At 40.8% G+C, this 24116-nt stretch overlaps 1 protein-coding gene across 4 annotated transcripts; it reads left to right on the top strand.

Annotated features, from left to right (window-relative positions):
• Positions 1–20: 20 nt before the first annotated feature.
• Imp (IGF-II mRNA-binding protein) lies at positions 21–24065 on the top strand. 4 transcript variants are annotated; one of them, XM_064680768.1, is made up of 7 exons: positions 10781–10905; positions 12636–13066; positions 18209–18382; positions 19322–19696; positions 19780–20488; positions 21061–21216; positions 21301–24065. In XM_064680768.1, the coding sequence occupies exons 2-7, from the start codon at positions 12867–12869 to the stop codon at positions 21700–21702; spliced, it is 2016 nt and encodes a 671-aa protein (XP_064536838.1). In that variant the 5' UTR covers positions 10781–10905; positions 12636–12866; the 3' UTR covers positions 21703–24065. The 4 variants fall into 4 exon arrangements, with proteins under 4 accessions (XP_064536839.1, XP_064536841.1, XP_064536838.1 ...); XM_064680769.1 differs by lacking the exons at positions 10781–10905; positions 12636–13066 and adding an exon at positions 21–747; XM_064680770.1 differs by lacking the exon at positions 18209–18382 and having other exon boundaries at positions 10783–10905.
• Positions 24066–24116: the final 51 nt, after the last annotated feature.

Below are 24116 nucleotides of genomic sequence, written 5' to 3' on the forward strand. Positions count from 1 at the left end.
ACCAAATCGAGCGCGCAAAACAAAAGAAGATAATTAAAAAAGATGCAACAACAATAACTAAATTAAACAACTGTTAACGACAATTTTTCTCGAGTAAAAAAATTATACAACAAAATTTGTTGGATAACCAAACAAGAAAAATCCCAAACGACGAAACAAATCAAAAAAGAAGAAAAAAAAAACCATACGAACAAGGACATGAGTCAATGCAAAAACTAAGCGCCAAAATTCAAACAGAGAAACGTCCTTTTGAAGCATTCCACGACCCAAAATTAAGCTGCGAAAACTTTTGCCGGAATACATAAATATCCAAAAAACAAACACCCAAACTAAATCCAAAAATTTCAAGTGTTTTCTAAGGCGAAACGTGACTTCAGAGTTGCCAGATTAACAACAACGAGATAATTGCTATTATACTATATATACGTATATATATTTTTTTTGTCGAAACTCCTAAACAAGACGACCCCCCTGCTAAAGTAACACCCCCTAACCGACCCCAGAGAAAAGTCAAATACAAAAGAAAATCAAATTAAAGCAAGCAACCAATTAAAAAGTGCTCAAACGCGCCGCCGCAACAATTAGAAGAAGAAGAAAAAACGAAAAGCAGAAGCAGTAGATACAGTTTTTAAAGATGGCTTCCGAGCTGGATCAATTCGCCGATTTGGAATTATCGAAAGAGGATCGCGAGCAAATCTTCGATCCGCCATTGGATCGGCAGCAATTGGAAGGTGCTGGCACCTCAAGGTATTTATCCAAAACAATTTCCCCTCTACTTCTACATCTAATAATAAAACGCGAGAAACAACTCCCAAAACAACCACCCCCCCCCCCCCCCAAAAAGAAAAAAAAACCCCCCCAACCCACACAATTAACAATTTTCTACGCCCTTCTGTAATTTTTTTCTCATGTGTCGTTTCTCTCCTTTCGATATACATACATACATATGTAGTTGCTTGTGTATAAGCTTCCAGTAGAGTCTTTAGTATAATGCCCCCACCCCCTTAAACCACCACCTACCCCCTACCCCTTGTAGTTGTTGTGCAGCTTTGTAGCTTTGAATATATCTGCGTGTCTATAAGGAATTACAGCTCTCAAGCTCTTCAATTTTGTAACTTGAACTGTTTCTTTTGATATCGTCCTTTATTTTCACTGTGTGTTTTTCGCGTTTCACGGAGCATTTGTCTAGGGTTTAATAGGTTTCATAATGAAGGTAATATTTGCCTATAAGCGCTAGTTGTCCGTTTTTGAGCAGCTATTGTCCTTCTTTAATGCTGTGCAATTGCAGAGTTTGACCGACAACAGCCAGAACTCAACTTTCCTTCGTTTGTTTCTGACTACATGGCAGAAAGAAGACGATCAGAATAGCATATATTTAGCAGAGAAAACAAAGGAACTCAATCCCTGAGGCCTATTAAAAATGTATGCTCTTTAAACTCGCAAAACTCGCTGACAAATTATGAAAAAAGGCCCATCTAACATATATTTAACGTAGAAACAGAGGAACTCAATCAAGGCCCTGCGGCCTATTATACTTTAATTCTTTCAGTACGTTCAAAACTCGGTAACAAATTTGAAAATTTTAGATTCACATTTCATCTATTTGGGCTTTGCGATAGTTCAAAGTACAGTATTTCAGTAATTCAGGAAGTTTTGCTGTCCCGAAAAACCTTAAATGTGAAATTTTGCTTTGATTTTAATTCTTTTTAAACGTATACTGAATTTTCATTCACATTTAGGGAAAGCGATTTGTACAAATTGGAATCAATTCTGAAACTGAAAAGTTTCAATTTGCGAGCGAATTCTGTATATTATCATATCCTTGCAGAGAAGGAGACATCTCCGACCCCATAAAAACTATTTATATTCAAAAGTCGAGTAGCTGGATCGGACTGCTTATCATATAGCTATATATATAGCATATAGGAACGATCGGTCGAAAATGAGGTTCATGTATGAAAAACTTTTTTGTTTATCAAGATATTTTGACCATGCTCCGCATTAGCCATTATTCCTCTGCTTCGGTCTGCAAGGGTATTAAATCTTCGGTGTGCCTTCTTTCTCGTTTAAATTATACTTGATTCATGTCCATTCATAACTTTCCTTTTTTGTGGGGATCTACTCAATGCGATCATTCGAGAGCGGGCCCAAAAAACGCGCGCCCATGTCAATTAGTTCGATTGCCTGTATCAGTACACACACACACACACACTCACACACACACACTCGCATACATAGAAGACACAGCTCAGGAAGCTTTTCAAAATGGCGCCATAACATTTAAGCTACGCCTCACTCACGCGCTGTCAGTGTCGTCTGTTGTCTCAGCCATAACCCTAAAGCCCCCTTTGCTCTAGCAAACCAGTAGGGCCAAAAAGGGGCTGTGGGGGGAGAGAGGAGGGGGAACGCAGCAGCAGCAGCAGCAGCAGGAGCAGCTCATCGTAGCTAGCAATCCGCAATTGCACAAATTATCACGCCAAATAACAAGAAACTTGCCTTTGTGTGTGCGTGTGTGTGTGTGTGTGCGTGTGCGTGTGTGGCACACCCGCTGCCTGAGAGGCTGCTGCGGCAACTATTTGGCCTGGCCGCCTACCTTCCGCTTCCTGGCAAGCCTCGGCATGCCCTGGCCCTCTTTTGAGCATACAACGTTGCTAAATAGCAGCTAATTTCCTGTGATAAATTGGGCATATCAAAAAAAAAAAAAAACAAATCCAAAAAACAAAAAAAAAAACAAAGTTCAAAAAAAGCTCTCAGACCCAAAAGGCGAGCCCTGAGAGATGCTCACAAACCAAAACCCAAAACAAGAAGTAGAAAAGGAAAAACGAAGAAAGAAAAAAAAAACCCAACTCAAGCGAATTCGACCCTCATCAACTTCCGGCCGCGCCGCCGAGTTAAGCTCAAGTGGTGTAAGTAAACACTGAGCCAGATCAGATCAGAGCAGAGTAGCGAGCAGCTATTATCATTGTCACATGGCAGCGGCAGCGGCAGCGGCGCTAGGATCTACCAGCTAAAGAGCAACTAGCTGCAACCAGCTAACGCGCTTACCCGCTAACCCGCTAGCCCGCTGGCCCGCTGCTACCTGTGCCCAGAGGCAACGTTGAGTGCCTCCTCACAAGGCGGCAACACCCCTCGATGGGCACACACAATGCGCCAGGATCTGTCACAGTGCGTGTGACACGGCCAGGCCATCTCGGCAAAGATCGTATCGCCTCCGGGTAGCCTCCCCAACAGCAACAGCAACAGCTAAGCAATACATTCGCACACACACACACACACAATGCGTGTATGTACATTTATCTGCTTGTCAAAACTGGCCAAGAGCATCGAGTTAGGGTCCACACACATGCATCTCCTTTTGAGTAGTTTCAGCTTTGATGCTTACGATTCCTTTGTAGCCGAGCTGCGATCATTTTTCAATTAAATGATCACAGTTCCATTAGCTTTAGTTTTTGATTGACGTTCGCTTTCCGAATCGAAAAGAAATTACTTGCATTCATAGCGCTTACTCCATGGTCACTTTCTAATCATATCAACAGATATACCTGTTATCATATTACAGTTCATTTACATGATCTTTCTTTCTGTTTGATTAGCATAAATGAACTCTTTTAAAGGTCTATGTCTGCTTCCTGTTTTGTTAATCCTTGGTTAATTTCTAATCAAGTGACTGCATTGTGAAAAGATTTTAAAGCTTCTCTTTTTAGATGAACCTTTTGAAGAGAAACTGTCTCGCAACAAACATATATTCCTTATGAGAGACTTAAAAGAATCTATGACCTACTTCCTTTAAACAAGTGATCATTTATTGTAAAGCTTTAAGCGATCTTTCATCGATATAATGTTGAATATAAATCTAACTGAATTAGGGGATGAGCTTCTAACGATCTCTGATAAAGCTCTCCTTTAGAGATTTACACTCTATCTTCGATATAACATGATATCTTTCTAATCAAATGTTTAATGTAAATCCAACTGAATTAGGGAAAGAGCTTTAAAAGATCTCTGAAATAGCTTTTCCTTTGAGAGATTGTCAGTCTATCTTCCATATTACATAATATCTTTCTAATCAGATTCTTAATATAGATCTGAAACAGAGGAACAGCTTTTAAAGATATCTGACAAAGCATACTATCTTTCCGATCAAAAGCTTAGTCTAACTCTGAATTGGGGGGAGAGCTTTTAAAGATCTCTGATAAAGCTTTTCCTCTTCACGATCAGCGATATTCTCATGTTCAAGTGAGAAGCTTTCAACGATCCGTGATCTACTTATCTTTCATCAATAGCTCAGTAGCCGAAGCTTTTGCTCATAAAGCGATCGGCGCTTGAAAGCTTTTATGGCCGAAGCTTTTGTATGCGTACGCCCTGACGCATACGCAATATTCACGCTTGTTAAGCCGCTTGTTGCGACAACGGCTAAGCTGCGCGTCAACGTCAACGTCGACGCCGACGTCGTCAAGTTCGACGTCAGCTGCACATAGATATACTCAGAAGCAGCGCAGGGCAAGGCAGGGCAGCATACAACAAATAAAAGGGGGAACAAAATAATTTACTAATTTCTAATAGAAACCAAAAGAAGCACACAGAAAGGCAAAAGCAGCTCACACGCACACACACACACTCACACACACACACACACAAGATTAGGCAAAGGCAAAGGCAGCAGCTCGAAATCTTTTGCTGTAGCCTCTTCCGCTTAATCCGCCAAAGAAAACATGCCGCGGCATTGCTCAGGAGGCTGCTTAGAAAAGGGTTGCCACTGCCACGATCCTATTGCCGTTTCTCTCTCTGTATGTGTGTGTGTGTGTGTGCGAGTGTAATCAGGTTTCGTCGCCTGAGTTGGCGTTGAGCCTTAGATACTTTTTGGTACCCTCCTCTTGCGTTTTCTCCATTTCCTTTGGGCTGTTCAAATTGTTAAACAAGTTTCTCACATTTCCGTCAGCTCGTCAACCAACCAACCAACCACCCTCCCTGCCTCCCTCCCTCCCTCCTCCCCCCCTCTGTTAGAAATTGTGCCATGGAATTTTTTAATTATACGCGAGGATTTGGCTGCCCTTTTTTTTTCTAATGTTTGTTCACTTGCAAAGAAGAGGAAAAAACAAAAAAAAAACAGCTTTAAGATTGCAGATTGAAGATGTGAAGTAACTGAGATCTGAGCTGCGGCGACCATTCGCCAATTTGTCTTGTATGGCCGAGGAGGGGGGCAGAGGGCAGAGGGCGGGGCAGTATAGGGTAGATAGCAGCGGGCAAAGAACCCTTTTTGGTTCCTTTTGCCCCGAGCTGTGGGCTGAGTTTCTAATCGCAGCATTCACCCCATTGAGTTGGCTTTCAAATGTCCTTTTGGCTGTCAAATGCAGTGTGTGTGAGCGAGTGTGTGTGTGTGTGTGTATGTTGTATCTTTGTATCTTTTGTGCTTTGGACGTATCGCATTCTAATCTGGCGCGACGATCGCGGCTTCAGCTTGATATTGCCTCATATTTGATTCCCATCGATTCGATTATCTGATCTTGAGACATGTCCTTGCCGCATCCTTGCGATTGACACTCAAATTAGTAGGCAGCAAGCTGGCAGAGGGCAGGCAGAAGGCAGGCAGGCAACAATTGCGGGTTTGAGTAGATATGCTTTTGACGCATCACGTATACGCCATGCGTGGCAGGCAGCAGCTGCTGTTACATATGTGTGAGTGTGAGTGTGAGTGTGTGCTTCATTCAGGCAACACCCCCGTAGAGCCGGTAATCCTCCATACACCCGCTCGCTCTATCCCGCCCCCTTCCTCTCGCTCGCTTCATTCAAACGAAACTCGTTTCGCGTTGATCAAACGCCGATCGGCGGGTAAAGCCGAGGGAGTTGCGCATTATAGAAAAATATAAACGAGAAAACAAATCCCCATCAAATGGGCATTTGAATGAAATCAAGTACAAGAGGGGCAGGTCCAGCCCACGGGCCAGGGGAGGGGCTCGGCAATGCGCGGGCGCGGTCAAAGAGCGTGTGGCCCAGCGGAAGAGTAGAAGGACGTCGAGTTTTTGCTCAAACAGGATGCAAATTTTTTAAGACAGCAACGAAACAGGGCCACAGTCCAGAGACCAGGTAGTCGTGTTCAGTAGCCATGCGGGTGTTTCTGTGTGTGTGTGTGCGAGTGTGTCCGCCTGTGTGTGTGTGTGTCAAATTGCAGGTACAGCAAATGCAAAGGCAACCTTAGCTTAGATCCAATGTGGACCCTGCCCTGCCCTGCCCTAACGCATCCTGCTTAGGCGCCTCGCTATATAATTTGTGGGAATCGTCGAAAGATCCAGGCCCAGACCCCGAAGAGAGCGGGTCAACAATAAAATTGAAATTAAAATTGAAGATTAACCAAGTTCAAGTCTGTTTATACATATGTATATAAAGCAAACAGTCTGAATACGAAACTTTTTAGATTTAGTTTTTGATGGAGCTCAACTTGACATCTAGTTAATGACAACTGTCACCTTTGAACTTAGCTGTTTCTAATTGCAACCAAGTCTTAATCCGAAAGAACAAATTTGTAAATGAATTAAATAAGAATTTACATAAATTAAAATGGTTTAGCAACTAAAATCGACTTTTAACGCATTGAATTGAAATTAAAATTCAATTAGTAACAATTTTTTATTTCAAAAGCAATTAAATTAAAATTATATAAATAAATATGCATGCTCAACAGACATATTTGAAATATTTAATTAATTTTTGGCCCATCAAAAAATAGGCCACATTATTTGGCGGGATAAAAGCGACATGGGTCACACTGTCATCTGAAGGCCATTGTGGCCCATGCATGTGTGTATGTATGCATGTGTGTGTGGAGTGGGCTGATGCTGGCAGCAAGCATTTGCATACATACTTATTTTATTCTAGGCGCTGGCGCTGCATCTGCCCCCCCCCCCCCTCTTCCTCTCTCTCTCTCTCTCTGCATTTGTTTCCTGTGTCGCGCTCTAAATGCGAAACTTCTATGCATATGATGCGGCGTCTTCTGCGTCGGCGCACATGCCCTCATCCATATACACATACCAAAAGCCATGTGCCTGCGAGTGTGTATGTGTGTGTGTATGTGTGTGTGTGTGTGTGCCTTACTTGATTCTCATGGCTCTTCTCACGTTCCGCTTGTTTGTACTCATTTAGCGTGCGTTTGATCCACATTATTTCGGTTTCGTTTTTTTTTTTCTCTGTAGTTATTTGTTCATCTTTTTTATTTTATTTTTTTTTTTGTTCTCTACTACATTTTTGTGTGCTCCTTTTTGTGTTTGTGTTCATTAGAAATTTCCAAGAATTCAGCGACACGACACACAACACACACACTCGTACACACACACACACATGCATGACGAGATTCGTGTTACTGCTGGCTTAGTTTTTCAAGAATGCTGCTGCCGAAAGCCGAAGCCTGAGTGTGTTGAGCTGAGAAATCCGGGCAGAAAAATCTCATGACTAGCGAAGGCAAAAAGGAAGCGAGAGAGTTTATGTGCCTCGGTCGCTGCTGCCGCTGCCGCTGCCTCTGCGTCGACGGCGGCTGCTCTGATTTGGGCATCATTATGATGTTGCGGAATCGGCTTACGAATACATACGCATATATGTATGTATGTACATATGTTTGGACAGTAAACGTTCGATAAAATGAACAAAAATAAAACAAATTTTCGGTGTTAAGAAATATATTAGCTTATATGTGTAGGTGTATGTACATACATATATACAAATGTAAGCATCGATGAACGTACATACATATATTTGTGTCTATGGATGTGCATACGTTTATATGTATGTGTATGTATATAACATATATGTGTATGCGTGTTTTGCGTAGGACAAACAATTATTCTAGCGGAAAAATTGTACGGAAATCGATTTTTAAAACAAATGCCTGAAGACACTTTTTAATAGAAAACTTTTAAAATATATTATTTTCATTTACATGGAAATAATTATACATATTATGTACATACATATGGATATGTATGTACATATATATAAAGTGAACATCTGTCTTAGCAGGACAGTGTAGCCGTGGGTGTCCGCTCAACAGAGCTTTCCCTGTGTGCATGCACATACATACTATATATACATACATACAAACATGTCGTCCTTACTCTTTCACAATGGCAAAGTAGTATTTGGCGCGCTTATTGACCAACTGTCGCGCGCGACACGTGCAGCGCTCAAGAGATCCGCTGATCGTATGCAGAGCAGCGCAGGCGGGAGGGCGAGCGGTCAAGCGAATGTTCCTCCAAATGTTTCAGTACGAAGTTCGAACCGTTGGCTGACGACTTTCTTCTGCCGTTATTTTACCAGTTGAGTGGCGATCACTTTCTTCACTTGGCAGCAGCAGCAGCTGCATTCGCGTCGATCGGCAACCCTTTTTCGCGACGGGACAGTAGCGAGAACGGGGGCAGGGGCAGCGGCAGAGAGGAGCAGGTAGAACAGTTGCTCGACCATCCTTTTTGTCCTTGTTGCTGTTATAGCCTAGCCGGGCAGCCTCTGATAAGGGAAGAAAGCATTTCACTGCCGCTGCGAAATGCAAAGGGTTACCGCACAACAGCAAAGTTATTTGCTGCTTGGGGCTCAACTTGGCCAATTTGCCACATTTCCTGGCACGCTCTTCTCCACCCGCCACCTTTCTCGCCTAACAATTGTTTTGAGTTCTTTTTTGTAACAGCTGCCGTTTCGATAGCTTTCAGCACACTGTAGAAAGCTTAGCAGTGGGACACCAGAATTTCTGGCGCTCTGCGCACACACACATAAACGCACAGGCAAAGCTATGTTTGCGAGAGTGCAAGAGCAGCAAGAGAGTCAGATTGCATTGAAATCAACAGCAAAACCAATAACATTGCTGTTAATATTCCCCTACACGCACACATGCATACATACGTACTGATCTATTATAATGTTAGGGAGGAGCTTTAAGCACGCGTGCGTTGGCAACGCTGCTCTGGCTCTGTCCGTTGTCTGTTTTAGGCGACGTCGCAGCGCTGTTAGCTGTTAGCTACTGTTGCTGCGCCGCGCGCGTTATCAGCAATTTACGATCAAAAGCTAACCAGGGCGGCCGGCCGGCCGGCTGTAAGCGTCGTGCTGCTGTTGCTGCCGCTGCTGTTTATTGAGGCCATTGAACTACCGAAATGAAGTCGAAATTTTTATTAACCTTAAGCGGCTGTTGCCTGACCGACTGCTTACAACTGTTTTTACCGTTTTTCTTTTATTTACTTAGTTGCGGAGTTTTGCCCGCTTTTGCGGTCAACATATGTATATATGTATATGTATATGTACATATATGTACTTAAGTATATGTGTACTTACATATGTATGTATGTGCCAAACTTTTCTTTTGCCATTTTAATATTTATTTCTGCTGCCAGTGTTGGAAAGTATACCAACAAACTGGCCGGCGCCAACAACGACGTCACCGTTAACAATAATGTACATAACATAAAAATTGACCGGAAATAACAAATAGTTGAGGCGTGCACGCTGCCGCTGCTGCTGCTGCTGACAACATACACGCACACAATTAAGCGCATATCGCTACGCATGCGAATGTGTGACGTAATCGCGGGATAAATTGTTGCACTTTTTTTCTATGGGCAGAGAACACGAAAATACGTAATAAAAACCACAGAGCAAGCGCGCAATAACAACTTGTCTTGCGAGAGATCTGCATGTACACTTGCATGCACACATGCAAAATCACATGTGTCTGAACGACTGCTGTGTGCGTTCGTGTGTGTGTGAGAAAGCGCAACAATTTAAAAAGAGCGCGAGAGTGAGAGCGCCGCGTCAACGTCAATGCCGGTTGGTAGAGCTTATAAAGGCTGCTGCTGCTGCGTTCTGTGTATTGAGCTTTTGTCGCGCTACACACGTTAGACGTCAACAGAGTTGTCGTATCAGTTAATGTTAGCGCTGCAAGATAAGTTGCATACATAAGTATGTATGTTTAATATTGCAGAATTTATTTTGTAAAGTAAAAACTTCATTTTATTATACTTACATACATATATATGTACATATGTACATATGTTGAATTCAAAATTTCTTTAAATATAGCAAATATGTTAACATTTTATAAATTTTTGTTAAACCCCATTGTTTCTTTCTAAATGTAGTGTTTTAGTCGCTGCCAGATGGAACTTGGGGCTAAGAACTGTTGCCCCTATCTGGCAACATCGCGTTCGCATTTCTCCTACATTATGCCCATTGCCGCTGTTGCTTTTCGTCGATTTCCCTTTTCTTTTTTTTTTTTTTGCAAGTGTTGCGCGCTAATCATGAATTTGCCTGCCTTGCCTTCACTTCACCAACACAACAACACATCCCAAGTAAGAATAACAACAACAACGGCGACCACTTTTGCGTTTATTGTCGCTTTGCAGCCGCGTAGCCGGCTGCCTGCTTCTCTCTCTCTCTCTCCCACTCATTCTGTCTCTCTTAACGGTGCTCCAACGCGCGGCCACTTGCGATTTTGCTTTACCGTCCCATCAATTCGCCGCTGTTGTTTTGCGCCTTGCTCTTTGTCGTGCCTGTTTCAGTTTCAGTAGTTAAATGCTCTTTGCATTTTGCGGTCGTCTTTTTCGGAAATACGCGACGTAGTTGGCAAGCAACAAAAACAACAACAACAAAAAAAAAAAGAATAATAATTCAACGGCTCGGCAACGCAAAGCAACAGCAAAAATTATAAAATATTTTACGCCTGCTGTTGTTGGTGTCAGTGTCTGCGTGTTGTTTTTACTTTTATTTTTTTTTTTTTTTTTTGTAATAGTCATCGGTCGCTGGTCGTCGTGGGCGCAAAAAAAAAAACCAAAATTGTGCTGCGTTGCGTTCTTCGAAATTAGCTTAAAGCTTTAAGTGATATTCATATTAGAGCAACAGCGCTAGCAACAACAAATAGAAACAAGCTGTGAAAATGTGAGTGATGATTATTAGAAGACCATGAAAAAGAGTAGAAAATAGCAACAACAAAAATACTCGCTCAAAAATATATGTATGAACACACATACATACGTATACGACAACAACAAAAAAAAAAGATGTGTCGAATTGGTTTTTTTTTCTCGTAGATTTGCGTAGTTTTTGCAAGTCAACGATTTTGGTTTTTTTTTGTTGTTTTTTCGTTGTCGTCGTTTCCTTTATCTATGCAAGTACACATGCATGTGTGTATGCGAGTGTGCACAGTGGATAGAAAGACGGATAATAGAGAGACAAACTAATGCAAAACTAACATACATATGCATGTTGTACCGTTATGACGATACGACTAGCCGGCGTCTGTGTTTGTAACGGTTTTTTTTCTTTCTGTTTTCATACTCAGCCTTAACGAGTGGCTTTCTAGTTCGCCTTTTGGCTTTGCATTTGCAGCGACTGACGTCGGCAATTATTTAAGAACGCGCTTAAATCAAGCAACCAATGACATTAAAAATCAATTAATGCAAGCTACACACACACACACACATGCACACATGCACACATACACATACATATGCACTTAGGCACGTACTGACATGTGCGCCGTTCTTTGACTAGTTGCGCCCAGCCCAAAAGCAACACCAACAACGAAGTAAACTGACCTACTTTGCTCGACTCTGACTTGTGTAGTCATTAATCGGAGTCTGTGCTCTCCTGTCGCTCTGGCTCTGCCTCTCTCAAATTTGAGAGAGCATTGCTAATATGAGCATGTATATTGTTGATCGGCTTGCAGCTTTGTTTTTGTTTTCACTGCAGCTAACCTCTCTTGTGCTTCGGTAGCATTCGGTTGAGCCGAATTTTGAGCACTGCATAAGCGACAGTCTGCTCGGGCGCCAATGCTGCCCATGCGCCTACATATAGGGTGCACATACATATACACTCACATAGATATGCGTGTGCTCATATGCATATGTGGAAGAGGGGCGGCAACAGTATGCGTGCCTGTGCGCTAATTAGCCAGACACGTATCACATACACACATACACATGCGAATGTGCGTATACAAATTGAAAATAGTTCAAACTTTGCAATTTTAATATATGCATGGCTATCGGATAGGCAGCGACTCAACTATCGATAAATTTAGCACGTGGATGCAAGTTGTGAGCATGCGCAATTCGATTATTATTGCGTTTTATTTGTTTTCTTTTATTTTTCGCTCATTTTTATGAGTCAGCGAATGCTTTGGAATTTTGTAGCTGCTCCTCCTTCACAAATTGGTTGCACAAGACAGCGAATCAAAGCTCATACGCGTGACTAAAAAAAAATGAATCAAGGGAAAGCAGCAGCACTAAAAGATCAACAACAAGAATGCGAACGACACAAAAAAAAAAATCATAATCATATCAGTAGCACAATTTCTGCGTGTGATTAACAAGTGAGCGAGACTGCGGCATAGGAAGCGTTCGCTCTCGCTCGCTCGCTCACTCGTTCATATGCGCGTGTGCATGTGTCGTGTGACGTGTGTATATGTCGCGTTTAGCCTACGAAATGAACGAGCGCTGCTGCGGCGCGGCTAGCGTCGGCGTCATGATCGCGACGTTCTAAATTGTATTTGTAATTCCACTTAACGCGATCGCGTTCTCTTATACCTATATGTGTGTGTGTGTGCGTGTGTGTATGCATGTTCATTGGTGTTGCCTTGTCTCAATTTTGTCATGTGTCTCTTTTAGTTGAGTTGAGTTTTCTATGAAGTAAAGAAACGGAGAACGAAGAACAACAACAAATAGAAAAGTGAGAGCAGTGGTTTTTTTGTTAAGCGAAAAAGTGTTGGTGTGTGTAGAGAGAAATATAGAGAGGGTGTGAGATACACACGCATACAAACAAACGGAGGAACACATACACGAAATTGCAGCAGCAGCAAAAATACATAAATACAAAAAGAAAACAAAAACAAACTTAAAATGCACAGCAGCAACAGCAGCAATTACCCCAACAATCACAACAACATCCACCACAACACCAGCAGCAGCAATAACAACAGAATCAATATCAACAACAACAATAACAACAACAACAATAACAACAACAACAGCAACAGCAATCATCATTATTATAACCATCATCAACAACAAAGTACAAAATTAGTACGTTTTTATGATCGGTGAGTGTCTTTTTTTTTTGTCGAATGAATGTGTCTTTTTCTCTGACTCGCTCGCTCTTGCGCCTGCCCGTTATTAGACGAAAAATGTTCGTGTGTGTTTTAAGTGTTGGTAAACAGCTAAACAGCTAAGCAGCTTAACAGCTTGATAACTTGCAACACATGTTGTAGATCATATTGAAGCCAGCGTTGCCAACTTTTCAACAGCAAGATGTAAGCTTGTCTTAGATGGGAACAGAGGGTTGTTCATAATACATCCCAAATTATAATATATATATTGAATTATTAATGAATACATCCCAAACATCAACCTTGTCAATCTCATGGTTTACTTTGCTCTACAAATGGTTGCTGCAAACTTTTATCGCTATTCATATTCTTGAGAAGCAACATTTGCCATATTGTCTGTTTATGTAAATAAAGCAAAATATAATGACGTATACAGAATTTTTGAATTTTGAAGTCCACTTACATTACACTATAATCATCTTTAATTCCGCCAATTGGGTGGAGGTACAAATCAACATATAGATCTACAAAATAAAAAATAAATGTTCATAACTGACATATACCCTATCAGAGTCCGCTACCTCTTGAACGTCCAACTCTGCATCTACACTTGAAATAAAGAAAAATAATTTAGAAGCCACAAAATTCTGACATTCTCTTAAAGAGGCCTTTGACTGCCCTCTCCCATTAACCGAATATATCCCCATATTGAGAAGGTTCTTGCCTTATCCAAATAAAGTATTAAATAGTCAGTTGGTTGTGACTGCAACGTTTTTATTTAGTACGCCTTATGCGTTTGACATCGTTTAACTTGTGGCATGATTTCTATGGCTTGCCATATACCCCACCCCCATCCCATCCTCACTGCTACCAGTGCTGCATTTGGCAAGCAACCTATTTTTATTTTACTTTGCTTAAGAATAGACGAGGCAAAAAAAAAAAAAAAAAAAATATAATAATAACAGCAGTAGAATTACATTTGCAATGCTGGATCAGCAACAAGGGGGGGAGGGGGCTAGGAAAACGCGTGCGTACATAGACACACGAGCAATATATGCGTTTTGTTTTTGTGCTGTCGTTTGCCGGCCAATTTAGGTCAAAATAGCAACAACTACAAAGCAACTGCTGTCAGAAACAAGTTTGCGTGTATATGTATGTACAGTAATGTACAGATACGTATATGTGTGTGTACATACATATGTTGACAAAGCCACATTCTATGACTGGCTGGCTGGTCGTCAATTGGTTGGGTTGTGGGAAGGGGGGGGAGGGGTGTTGTAGTTTTGAATAGTGTGGGCAATAGATAAGCGGTGCGAAAAAGAACAAAAACGAAAACAGAGAGCAAGAGAGAGAATGATGCAGAAAAATTACTGCAACAGCAAAAACTAACGGTTGCTTACATCGTCGTCGACGCTGAGGCGGCAGCACCGCAAAATGAGCAATTGCGGCGCGAAAGCAACATGTGGAATGCTTTGGTAATGGAACGGGCAAAGCCAATACATGCACGCAAGTATGCGTCATAAAGTGCGGCGCTCTATGCATATGTACATATGACTATGTATGTTCGTATATAAGACTTAATCATTCATATTTAAAAACAAAAAAAAAACTGCAGCCACTACAAATACAAATACAAATACAAAGAGATATACACAAATACAGCTACAGCAACAGCACAGAAACAGCAGCAGGTGGCGATGCAGCAGATTTCTGACTTTTTCATTCATAAAAATCATCAAAAAGTAAAAAAGAAAACAAAAAGCAAATGAAACGTGCACACACACACAGGCACACATGTGTTGTATGTACATATATAACATGTACGCACCTTGTTAAAAGAAACAAAAAGGTGAATGATGCAACACGTGCGTGTATGTGTGCGTGTATATATATGTATTGGTGTAAATGCAGCAAGCAACGCCTTCGCGTGTTGATAAATTGAATACACATGCTGCATGCATACAAAAATATATGCACATACACATGCATACATAATATGCACACAGCCTTTTACATATGTATGTGAATATTTAATGCCAAAATAAACAAGCAGCACAGCAAGCAGAGCAGAGTAAACGTTGACGTCAACTGCGCTGCCAACGTACATATATTCATATACATGTATGTATGTATATGCATCATGTGTATATTGATTGCGAGGCGCAAAAGGGCCGCGTGCATTGATAACAAAAACAAACGCGCGCGCGCTCAGGTGGCTGTGTGTGCGTGTCTGCCTGCGCGTGTGTCTGTGTGTGTCTGTGCTTATGTGAGAGTGCCAAACAGAGGTCATTGCTTAGTTGAGGCGCCAGCGACAGAGTCTGTCACATGTCAAATACAAAAAAGAAAATAAATATAAAGAGTCGAAGTCGCAATCTACCGACTGCCCAATACTCTATATATGACAATAAACTTTCTGGGCGTCATCATCATGGTAAAACAAATACCAACTGTGCGGTTAATTGCGCTAAAACTGTGACCCTTACGGTAATCAACTGTCAAACTGTCCAATTTGATGACACTAAACGCTAGAGTAAAAAAAAACAGACGAATTATCACATACCACAAAACCAATTAACTCTACTCGTTTGAAACACAGTGTATATTTTACACACATACAAACATAAGTATTTTCTCTCACGCAGAGACTGTTATAAAGAGAGGCAGCAAGAGTGATAGAGAGTGGGAGAGGGAGAGCGCGCGACAGAGTAGGTGCAGTCAAAGTCCTATTGGTGCTGTGCACGAGGCGACGTCAACGAACTGCAGCAATGACATTTACATATTTGAAGCTGTGGCCATGGACGCGGTGGGCGCAGTGTGGCCATGCTCACACCCCTAAATCCCCTCTCCCCCTCTCCCATAAATATCAGAATCTGCACATGTTGTGACATGTGACGCATGCGCAATGCTGTTCAAACTGTGCGCAACAGTTACACAGTTAAAGAGGCAGCGCTGTCAAAAATGCAAGACAAGCCAAACACACAAAGCACAAGAAAAAAGGAAATAAGAAGAAAAAAGCGGCGGCGGCAGCAAATTGTTCGTTGTCGTTTCGACTTCAATTCCTGGAAAAATAAGCAGCAAAAAAAACAAACACATATATGTGCATACAAACATATATGCATGCATATGTAAAAGGCGCAGACACAAACAAATATGGCATGAAGTGCTATAAAAGCAATAGCAATAGAAAGAGCAACAGCGAACATCAAACTAAAAGAGAGCACACACAGAGACGGATGAGAGACAAACATAAGTGGCAATGGAATGTGTCTGCTGCTGTTGCCGCTGCTGCTGCTGCTGAAGAAGGCGGCCGGTATGTGAAACTGTTGTTGTTGTTGTCGCTTTTGCAGTTTGACAAACTCAATTCGACAACGCGCACACATTCATACGCATACGCTGCTTCGCCTCGTACATGCGAATTCGCTTATGCGCTCGCTCTGCAGCACTGCCTCTCTCTCTTTTGGAGATCGGAAGCCGCGCGCTTTCATTCATAAAGTAGAGTTGCCACACGCTGCGATTTTCGCTGGAATTGCTTAAAGCCTGTTAATTAAAAACGAAAATAAAATAAAAGTAGGGAGTTCCTTTTTTTATATGAATGTAATTACATACATACATATGTGTTTATCAATGCATTTTTTTAAATCAAAATCAAAATCGTCTACAAATTGTATTTACCCAGCTGAAAAAAGCTACAAATTTATATTTTAATTATTAAAAAGTATTTTATTATATGGTTGCACAAAAATTTGTATTTTGCTGGCTCCTGGAATCGTCCATATTGTTGTATGTACATATATACATATATACGTGCCTACATACATACATACATACATACTACGGCATGCCTTGCTCTCTTATTTTTTGTTTTTATTATTTGCTCTTGTTTTTGGGTCTTTGTGGCGACGGCGGCTTCGGCTTCGGCTGGAGTGAAATTACTTCCAAGAAAAATAAACACGATATTAAATGTGCAACATTCCAGTCGACGGTGGCGGCCGTCAGCGGCGGCAGCAGCAGCAGCAACCGATCGAGATTTTTGCAGTGTTGCTGATCTTGTTGCTGACCGTGTTGTTGTTGTTGTTGTTGTTGTTGTTGTTGTTGTTGTTGTTGTTGTTGTTGTTGTTGTTGTTGCTGTTTGTCTCGAAGCGCCAAAAAGCAATGAACAGCAACTTTTTGTTGCTGCCGTTGTCGTTGTTGTTGTTGTAGTTTGTAGTTTGCTTAAGATGTCTGCAGTTGGTGCCGTTATAGCAACAGGATGTTATCACCCTCTCCTTCCCTCCCTCTCTCTTCTATTTGTCTGGCTGTCTGTCTGGCATGTGCATACATATACACATGTACATATACTTACAGACATTATAAATATTCATAAGTGCATATGTAAACAGTTAGAGTTCTCTCTGTCTAACAGTTATGCCTATAAAATATATATTAATTGTATATGATAGAAAATAAAGGCCCTAATCAACGAAATTTGTCCCAAGATATTCGTTAGAGTATTAAAGTTGTCACGTGAACGCGTTCGCTCTTCTGCACAACACTCGCATCTTTATTGCTTTAGCTCTCCTGCTCTCTCACTCTCTCCCCCCCTCTCTCTCTCTCTCGCTCTCTCGCTCGTTCTTACTCTCTTTTGTCCAACTCCTGCGGTTGCACACATTCTCTCATCTGAAGCTTGTTGCATTTTCATCGCCACACACCGACAGCACACAGCCCCTACCCATGCCCCGTAATGTAAAAAAAAAAAACAGAATGTAATTATTAAAAAAATAAATAAAATACAAAATAAATGCAAATAAGAATCCACGCAGTCCTTTTTCCACGCTCGCTATCTCGCTCTCTCGCTCTCTAGATGTTAGTTGCGCTGCTGAGTCTTTTTACTGACATTCTGCTCTCTTTTTTTCCTTTCTATTTCTTTATTTTTTTTTCTTTCTTATTTTTTGTTATCTCGTTAACTTATTGAAAAAAAAAAAAAATTTTACCATTTTCGTATTACTTTTTTTATTTGTTTTTTCTGTTTCGCCTCTTTTTTTTATTTCTTACTTTTTAATGTTTTGTTTTTGTTTTCCTTTTCGTACGTGTTTTTTTTCTATTTTTGTTGTTTTCTATTTTTGTTTTGTGTGTGTTTTTACGCTATTTTCTTCACAGTGTTACGACATCAAAAATCTTAATAAGCGGCATACCGCTGCAGACACGTTTCGAAGACATCGAACCGCTACTGAAGCCCTATGGCATCGTCAAACAATGTGAGGCTATTTCTAGTAAGGATCAAAATACTCAAACAGTACATATAACATTCGAAAATCCTGAGCAGGCGCAAAGGTATATACATTAAATCCAACCAAAACCAATCTATGAACAAATCTGCTAAAAAGATAATAAAAAAATTTACCTAACACAAGATTTCACTTGATTCGAAAAATTCCCCTTCGTGGTTCTAAAAGCTGTGTGAATCTCGTGTTAAGTACAAATTTGATGCATCTAATATATATATATATACATTTATATATATACATATACATATATATATCATATTACAAATCATGTGTACGTATATAATAGATGGAAAACTATCGATAGCATAAATATCGATACCATTTATTTAAGGGTATTCACACGCAGAACATACGCATTAGGGTGCACCATGAAACCATCGACAGTTATCGATACTATCGCTGGGTTTTTAAAAGCTATTTTCCAGCATAACTACCGAAATTCTAGCCTTTAATATATGTATGTATATGTATGTATATGTATGTATATGTATATGTATATGTATATGTGTGCATGTATATGTATGTACGTATGTATGCATATGTATGTATATCGATTACCGATTTTTTTTTTTTAGATAAGTAATTAGCAGTTTGACATTTTGAGTGCATCGCATCTGTGGCTGTCTTTGGGGGCGTGCCGGAGTGGGCGGTACTTGGCTGTGACTGTGGGCGGGGCTTGTGTGTTGTGCTGCTTACTTAGGGCGTGTTTTTAGTAGCTATCTTTTGCCTATTGCATTTATGTATGTCTGAGCTGATCTGATCCGATCTGATCCGATCTGATCTGGTCCTCCAAAATCGTTTACTAAATACACATATCGTAAATGTTATATCTATACACAACACTATGCATACATATGTATATCATCATAAACTATATTCTTTGTAGAATTATATTTCTCATACTGATCTCTCTTTTTTTCTCCGTTTGTTTATCTTCGCGCTCGCGCTCTCTTTTCTCTCTTTGTACCTTAACTTCTACCCATAGAGCTGCTGGTGGCCTAAACGGCGTCGAGTTCGAGGGCAGTAAACTGCACGCAGAGCAATTGGACAAAAATCAACGTCGGAGCATACGCAATCAGCGCAATCCTTATCCCGGCATGCCGGGTCCTGGACGCCAGGCGGACTTTCCGCTGCGTATTTTGGTACAGAGCGAAATGGTGGGCGCGATCATTGGACGACAGGGTAGTACCATACGGACCATAACACAACAGAGTCGCGCCCGTGTCGATGTGCATCGCAAGGAGAATGTTGGCTCCCTCGAAAAGTCCATTACCATCTATGGCAATCCGGAGAATTGTACCAATGCATGCAAGCGCATTTTGGAGGTTATGCAACAGGAGGCACTGTCCACAAATAAGGGGTAAGTAGTGTCGACATCAGTTCATTTATCCATTTCAGTTGAAATTAACATTCCGCCCCCCCCTTCAACTCTGTCGATTCTAGTGAAATCTGCCTGAAGATACTCGCCCATAATAATTTAATTGGTCGCATTATTGGCAAGAGCGGTAACACTATTAAACGCATTATGCAGGATACGGACACGAAGATAACCGTTAGCTCAATTAATGACATTAATAGCTTCAATTTGGAGCGGATCATAACGGTGAAGGGCTTGATTGAGAATATGTCACGTGCGGAAAACCAAATCAGTACCAAGCTGCGCCAAAGCTATGAGAACGATCTGCAGGCAATGGCGCCTCAGAGCCTTATGTTCCCCGGTCTGCATCCCATGGCAATGATGTCGACACCGGGCAACGGCATGGTCTTCAACACGAGCATGCCGTTCCCCTCGTGTCAAAGCTTTGCCATGTCCAAGACACCGGCCAGCGTGGTGCCACCGGCCTTCCCCAACGATATGCAGGAGACGACATACCTGTATATACCGAATAATGCCGTTGGGGCAATCATTGGCACCAAGGGATCGCACATACGCAGCATAATGCGCTTCTCAAGCGCATCCCTCAAAATTGCGCCCCTCGACGCCGACAAGCCGCTGGACCAACAAACGGAGCGCAAGGTCACGATTGTTGGCACACCGGAGGGTCAGTGGAAGGCGCAGTACATGATATTTGAAAAGATGCGCGAGGAGGGCTTCATGTGCGGCACCGATGATGTCCGCCTTACCGTTGAGCTACTCGTCGCCAGTTCTCAGGTATGTATATAAATACAGGTGTCTATAGATATATACAACTTTTGATTGATCAACGCCGCACAATTCCATTCACACGGGTGAAAAATGGGTGACAAGTGCCCGTTAGTACGCTCAACAGCTCCATTTTGGTACGATCGCCTTTCATATGCGTTTAAGAACTTGTTAAAAAAAAAGTTGAATTTTAAAACAATTTTCGTCTAATCGAGGCGGAAAATGAGTGGAACTGAAAGATAAAAGAATCAAATAATCAAATAGGAATTAATTAATAAGGGTGCAGTCTGATTTTGGGCGTAATCGGTTCGAACTCGCTGAACCAAATATAACAACTTTTGAGGCTGTCCTAGATAATATAAATATTTATATTTATTTTGTTTAATGCAAATTTCAAAGATTAGGACTGTCATATTAACGTGTTAAGGCCAAGGTTTAAACCAAAACTTGTGTTCAAGGATGTGGAAAAACATTTTCATGAACTGAACCAGGTGCTTGGTTATATGAATATATTTATGTTATGTTTTTTTTTTTTTTTTTTACTGTACTGTACTGTTATTAAAAGAAATTGTATTTCGCAGGTCGGACGCATCATTGGCAAGGGCGGACAGAACGTGCGTGAGCTGCAACGTGTGACGGGTAGCGTCATTAAGCTGCCAGAGCATGCGCTGGCGCCACCTTCAGGCGGCGATGAGGAAACTCCTGTGCACATCATTGGGCCATTCTACAGCGTTCAGGTATGTGGCCCGGCGAACTGTTATAAACTGTCATATTGTTTGTAAACTAATGTTAACTATTTGCTTTTTAACTCTTTTTTGTAGTCCGCACAGCGGCGAATTCGCGCCATGATGCTATCGACAAATCCGCCACCAGTGACCAAAAAACAGAAAGCTGCCAAAGAACAACAATTGCAACAACAACAACAACAACAACAGCAACAACAACAACAGAACCTAGCCGGCGCTGCGCCAAGTGGGACTCAACAACAGCAGCAACAGTCGCCGTCGCAGCAGCAGCAGCCGCTGCCGCCGCAATCGCATCATCAATCGTCGGCGGCGTCGTCGTCGGCGCCACCTGCGCATCACCAGCAGCAGGCGTCGTCGACAGCGTCCTCACATCAATTGCAGCAGCAGCAGCCGTCGCCGCCGCCCGGCAACGCATCGGCCGCCACCCAACAGCAGCAACAGCAGCAGCAGCAGCAGCTGGCGAGCTCCCAGCAGTAAGCTGCATGCGTGGGGATAGGGTATGGCCAGAGGGGGGGGCAACCCAAATACAACAGCAAACAACTTGAATAACAACAACAATAATACATTAATAGCAATAGCAACAACAGCAACTACAACAAAAACAACACTTGGATTTACCGTGGCAGTTTTCCATCAACTTTTATTCCGCTTTATATAAACAGGCAGCGAAAACAACAACAACAACAGCAACAAGAAAAAGAAGAAGAACTCTCGTCCCTCAACTCCAACAAACTCGTAAAAAGCGCTAAATGCCTGCCCCTCGACTGCTGGCAAGGGCAGCAGCACAGCAAACTAAAAATGAATTCAAAAATATAACAGAATATAACAGCAACAACAGCAACAGCAACCGCAACAGCGACCGCAACAACAACAGTAACATTAACGACAGCAACAACAGCAGCAGCAGCAGTAAAAGCAACAGGCAACAGGCAACAACAAGGCAGATGCGGCTGAGAACTTGCTCTTTCCCTCTCTTGCAGTTAGTTGCAGACGCCCAAAGGGGAGAGCTACCAGATTTTGTGTACAACTATCAAATGCTTGCTTATAAAAAAATCAAAAAAAATCATAATCATAATAATAAAACTCGGCGCCGTTCCAATAAATGGGCCAAACTGTTATACGGCAATGCATTGTATTGTTGTTGTTTCTCGTGATGTGACTGCGCGCTGCCCAACCTTTGTTATAATTTTAATTTAACTAAATAACTACACACACACACACACACACCACACAGACACACACTCTATTATTTAAAGAAATCTTGCATAAAGCCTGATGTAAGGGAGAAGCTACATTTAACCAGGTTTAACCACAGAACTGCAACAGCCCCCGCAGCAAAAAATTATTAAACATATTTGCAACATGAAAAGAAATTTCACAATTAAAAACAAAAACAAATTGAAAAAAAAAAAAACAAAAACAAAAGCGAGAAAAAAATTAACAAAAAAAAAAACAAATTCAAAAAGTCGCAACTGCAGCAAATTCGTTTTTTTTTAATATATAGAAAACATAAAATTACAACTTTTTAATGAATTATTTTATTTTTTTTTTAATCAACTTTAGTAAGCGTAATTTAAGTGAACAAAAGAAAAAAAAAACAAACAAAAAACGAAAGTGAGATAAACAAAAACCAAACAATCAATTGGTTTGTGTGTGTGTTTTATAATTGTTTTATATATATATATATATATATTTATTATATATGTATATATACATTTTTTTTTATTTTAATTTTTTAAGCGTATTTGCATTTGAAAATTTGAAATTTGTAACAGTTATTAATTGTATGCAAGAACACAAATCAGATGACGACAGCGGCATAAAAAACAGAACAGGAAAAAACTGTATGTTAATTATTATTATTACTAATATTATTTTTCGTATTTCCTAATTGAAGAATACCCAAATTGCAAGCAGGTGTAAACTTTAGCCCACCTCTTAAAGCAAAACGAAAACAAGAAAAAAAAACTCAACAAAAAAAAAAGAGTAGAAGAAAACTACAACTAAACTTTAAAGCCGCTTTAAACTAAACCAAAACAAAACAAGTGAAAACCAACTAAAAACTAAAACATGTAAAATAAAAGAAAAACTAAAGAATTCTTTGAAGCGAGAAGCGTAAATACCACAAAAATACAACACACAAGTGTTCAATGCGAGGGTCGATAGAAGAGTTTTCCATAGGAGCATATATGTCTACATACAATATATATGTATATAACTTATCGTATATATGTATTCTGTCTGTACTCTTATATTTATCAGCCAGCAGACAGCGCAACCATCTCTTATACGCGCCAAGTCGAGAGTCAGAGTTGAGTCGCGCAGCACATGTATGACAACTATATAGTATAACATAACGGAAACATATAACAGTACACACACACACTCACACACAAACAAACACACACACTCACTCACAAACATAATTATATAGGCATACGAATTATATAGTTTATCATTTAAGTTGTGTCTCTCACCTGATGCCAAGCAAGCAATGTTAGTGTACAGCTGTATAATAGTTTTCGAGAATTGAGAATTTGAGATTTCGAGAATGCGTATATAACAACAAAAAATAAAACTGAATTGTTAATATTGTTTGAGCGAACTAAGCTAGAGAGGGAGAGAGAGAGAGAGAGAGGGAGAGGAGAAGAAGTAGAGTCGGAGCGAGAGCGCGAGCGCGCCAGAGTTATTTAGAGAGAAAGTGAGAGAGCATTGTAATCTGTTTGCCTTGAAACAAAAACAAAAATAACGGTGCTGAAATGTTAATTTTTATATAACGAAAAAAAACGAGCAACAAGTGTTACATAAAGTGTTATATTAAAGCAAAAAAAAAAAAAAAAGTTGAAATGAAAGGAAATTGGAACAAAACAAGCTGTTATATAAATCACAAC

Source organism: Drosophila montana, unplaced genomic scaffold (assembly GCF_035044405.1).
Source record: "Drosophila montana isolate Dmon_TW-CO22-7 unplaced genomic scaffold, ASM3504440v1 contig_2178_1, whole genome shotgun sequence".
Classification (NCBI taxonomy): domain Eukaryota; kingdom Metazoa; phylum Arthropoda; class Insecta; order Diptera; family Drosophilidae; genus Drosophila; species Drosophila montana.